General features: G+C 42.1%; 1 protein-coding gene across 1 annotated transcript in view; it reads left to right on the top strand.

Moving 5' to 3' along the window:
* The first annotated feature begins 684 nt into the window (after positions 1-684).
* Positions 685-4607, top strand: part of LOC122561449 (mucin-19-like) — a 62635-nt gene continuing 58712 nt past the window's right edge. Inside the window, exon 1 of the mRNA XM_043713192.1 lies at positions 685-859. Within this exon, the coding sequence (XP_043569127.1) occupies positions 685-859 (175 nt within the window). The remainder of the gene's footprint in view (positions 860-4607) is intronic.

Here is a 4607-nt window from a genome sequence, read left to right as displayed (position 1 = left end):
GTGAATGCAAGGAAGATATACCCAGAGAAGGTACAATAAAAAATCAAATTGTAGATGGATCATCTATTATGGAGGATGGAAATAGGTGAATAGGGTGTGGGATTAAAGTAGGCCCTATTGGAGCTAGCTTTGAAGCTTTCCAGCAAAACGAGCACTCAGGCTGCTGAATTAGCGATAGTAGCAAATTCATTTAGTTGTCCAATGCAATTTCCACCCCCTCAAATATATTCAGACAATATGTATATCTGTGACAATCTGACAGACTTCCTGCCACTGTAGGAAGCTAGAGCATTTGGTTCAGCAGACAGAAAATACATCCCTGCTAAGATACATGTTCCAGGCTGCCTAATACTGTGGGTATGGCATTGTTAGAGTTAGGGCCACCGTAGAACTTCACCGGTTGGAAACATAAGGACGGGTGAATTGGCTAAGCAGGGCACCCAAGAAGAAAACTTAGCAATCCCCACCCCCACCCCACCCCCTCACCCCCTGCCCCACCAGCATCCTGGAACAGATCGACACCATTACTGTCAGTCAGGCCAATATCGAGGATCTTATGCAAGCTCAAAAGATTGATGGGGAATTAAAACAGATGCTAGAAGGAACACACCACACCTCCACACTGGATGGAAGAACAAAATACAGTTAAAGGACAAACTTGTCCCTAGGGAGAAAAGATGTACGATGCCAACACAAGACTGCAAACGGATCATTTATCTGTGTCATGTTGTTCAGAGCCATTGGAGAATAGAAGCCATGACAGAGAAAATTAAGGGACTGCGTTTGTGGCTAGGAATAGATAAAGATGGAAACCATTATGTTGAAAACTGCATTACCTGTTCACAAACAATCCAGAGAGGTATGCACACAAAACAGAGTTGAGACATACCCGACCAGCAGAGGTCCATGAATGAATTTGCAGGCAGGTTGTATCCAACTTATATCCAGGTCACAGATGAAACATTTAGTAAATGCATTGAAGCATTCCCTACCGGACAAAGATGGCAAAAATACAGCAGATATTCCAATGCAGCAGTTATTCACTAAAATGAGGACTCCTGCGAATCATAGAATTCCTTCATTGCTGGGATAAGGCAAACTCCTCTGGAATAAACCAAAAGTTCCACATGGTATACCAACCCTAATCAAATGGAATAATGAAGTGAATGAACTATTCTCTAAAAGGTATAATTAGAAAGATCATCTAACCGAACAATTCCGCTTGAAATATTGTGTTACCCTTTAACCTGATGTTGATATGGAATATTGAAGAACATTCTTTTGGATTCACTTCTCCATCCTCATGAAAGGAATCAAACTGCCATTAGAACTACATATGTCCTACCCAACAGTCACAGCCCTCAACCATGATCAGACAGTACAAACACTTCTGTACTTCTAGGTAGTACAGATAGCAACCACTGTTAAATCAGGATGGAAAAAGAAACAAAGCAAAACCTACTTCAACACAACTGCAAATCCGATAGGTAGGATAAAAGGTCATGCTCCATTTCTTCCAACCAGGCACATCCCTCTCCCCTACATACTCTGGACCACTCCACAGTTGGTAAGATAAGTCCATTGGTTTACAAATTTTAGTGAATTCTGGGAGGATCACATAAAGCAGGTGTAAGTATCTGACTCCCAAAACTATTAAAGATTTCACCTATCCCTACTGGAATGTGAGTCTCCATTCCCATGACCGCCGCCCCCACCCCCGAGTTAGGGACCCGAGTTCAATGCCAGCTTTGGTAACTATCTTTGTGGAATTTAAGTTCTCTCAGTGTCTCTCTGTGGGTTTCTGCTGGGTGCTCCAGTTTCCTCCCATAGTCCAAAGATGTGCATGTTCGGTAGGTTATTGGGATAGGGTTAGGGTTTGAGTTTGGTTGGGATGCTCTTTGGAGGTCAGTGCACACTCAATGAGCCAAATGGTGTCTTCTGCATTGTAGAGATTCTATGATCCCTCAGTCCTGACCTAAATCTCATAGAACCAGTAGGTAATGCCCTGGCCACCCCAATTGCTGCCATGAATCTGAACCAGGAAAACCATGCCCCATTCATGGAGTGTTGAGGATTCATCCTGACCTTAAGGCTCTGAATATGTTTGATCAGATGTTCTGATGAGGAGGATATTGGTTGAACAAAGTTCTCTGCAGCCTGAGTCTTCCTATTGGAAGTAACATTTTCCTCTGTCATCCTGTCTTAAATAGCACAGCTTCCATGCTGTAAGGTAATAGCTTCTGGTCCCTTTTCACCTCTTTGTTCTCACAGAATAGAAGGACCAGGCAGAGTAGTCCTGGTCCCATCAGTACATGTTTCTGTCTAAGAGGCATAGTGGCTGAAGTCAGAGAACATTTCTAGAAAGGCTGAGAAAGGGAAGATAAGAAGGGAAACCTTCCCTCAGTAAAGACTCGAGGGAAGCCTTTGGTGCTGTTGCCTGTGAAATATTCTATATCCACATTTTGACCAGCTTTTTACTCATAAAATGCATTTACCCAGTGTGACCCTTGTGACACACGTTTGTACGAAGAAGACCCTAAGTGCCTTGCCAATGGAGTTCAGTGAATGAAGTCCAACTGCCTAAACAGGTTCACCAGAACAGGCAGTATGAGTGCCTATCAGGCAGTCAGCCATGGTTTTTTTAAATATTCATTTTATTCATAGTTTGGGCAAAGTTAAATTAATTTGTTGCATAAGCATTGTTTCTTTAACTTGCACATGTTTTAATAAAAAAATATGAACCAGAGTCATTTATTTTGCCTCCTAGAGCAAAAAGCACCTGGATAAATGCATTTTTTGAGTAAAATGCTGGTCAAAATGTCCATATGGAATATTTCACAGGCAGCAACACCAAAGTTGGACTAATGAAATAAGAAGTTTCACATGACTGTATCTCATTGAGCAAATGTTTCTCAGCTGTAATTTCAATTATTCTGGGTGTCCTGTTAACCAGCTTCCCCTCTTCATAAAATCGATGTGGTGTAAAATTCAGCAACCCATGTCCTGTGCCATGGTAAGACTGATTTGTTCATCAGAATACTCACCTGCATAGCTTCCTATGTCTCACCTTATTTGTTTAAACACCTCATTCTCATATCCCTCTTTTAAATTTTCAAATCCTTCCACTGCCTTTTGCAACCCTATCTGTTTTACCTTCTACTGTTCATCAACCATTGGTGCCAAAGCCTCAAGCCTTCTGATCCTTGACCTTTCAGCTTCTCTAAACTTCCACCTCATCCAAATCCCATCATTTAGATCTTGGTCCCAAATTTATCCATCCACATCTTGACATTTATTGCCCTTTTTGATCTGACTCACAAAGCTTTTTGGAAGTTTTTGTGTTAAAATGCTATTGCAATGCAAGTTGCATGCAGCTTTATTCCCTTGCCAAGGATATTGGTGTGTTATCTTTATAAAATCAAAATCCACATATTCTCAATCACCCTGCAGCTTAAGAGAGAGGTTCCTGCATGTTAAAATTCTTTCAGTTCTCAAAAGGTTAAAATAACTGTTTATTTAAGCATTATTACACACTGTCATTAATTTCCTCATATCATTCTAGTGTGACTGATCAAAGACGAGGTATAAAAGAATTGTGAAATTGAACACCCAGTAGTCAGCAGGACTCAGTCAGATGTCAATCTGTTCAATTCCTAAACCATTGCAATGAAATATTCCATATTTCTCATTCTTTGGGCATTGTCCCTTTTGAAAGGTAAGATTTAATATATTTCAGATATTAAAGAAAAATAGCAGGTAAGTAGGTTTATTTCAAATATGTAGTAATTTAATACTGGTAAATGTAGTTAAAATACTGCTGTGGTTCTGTTCGCCGAGCTGGAAATTTTTGTTGCAAACGTTTCGTCCCCTGTCTAGGTGACATCCTCAGTGCTTGGGAGCCTCCTGTGAAGCGCTTCTGTGGTGTTTCCTCCGGCATTTATAGTGGCCTGTCCCTGCCGCTTCCGGTTGTCAGTTTCAGCTGTCCGCTGTAGTGGCCGGTATATTGGGTCCAGGTCGATGTGTTTGTTGATGGAGTTTGTGGATGAGTGCCATGCTTCTAGGAATTCCCTGGCTGTTCTTTGTTTGGCTTGCCCTATAATGGTAGTGTTGTCCCAGTCGAATTCATGTTGCTTGTCGTCTGCGTGTGTGGCTACTAAGGATAGTTGGTCGTGGCGTTTTGTGGCTAGTTGATGTTCACGGATGTGGATCGTTAGCTGTCTTCCTGTTTGTCCTATATAGTGTTTTGTGCAGTCCTTGCATGGGATTTTGTACACTACATTAGTTTTGTTCATGCTGGGTATCGGGTCCTTCGTTCTGGTGAGTTGTTGTCTGAGGGTGGCTGTTGGTTTGTGTGCTGTTATAAGTCCTAGTGGTCGCAGTAGTCTGGCTCCGGAGGAAACACCACAGAAGCGCTTCACAGAAGGCTCCCAAGCACTGAGGATGTCAACTAGACAGGGAACGAAACGTTTGCAACAAAAATTTCCAGCCCGGCGAACAGAACCACAACAACGAGCACCCAAGCTACAAATCTTCTCACAAACTTTGAACACCTACGGGCGAGAGACGCTAAGACAAGCCAGGAAATGGGAATCCTGCGCTAACCGCCT

Source organism: Chiloscyllium plagiosum, chromosome 23, assembly GCF_004010195.1.
Source record: "Chiloscyllium plagiosum isolate BGI_BamShark_2017 chromosome 23, ASM401019v2, whole genome shotgun sequence".
Lineage (NCBI taxonomy): Eukaryota > Metazoa > Chordata > Chondrichthyes > Orectolobiformes > Hemiscylliidae > Chiloscyllium > Chiloscyllium plagiosum.
This window is presented reverse-complemented; position numbering and strand designations above follow the sequence as displayed.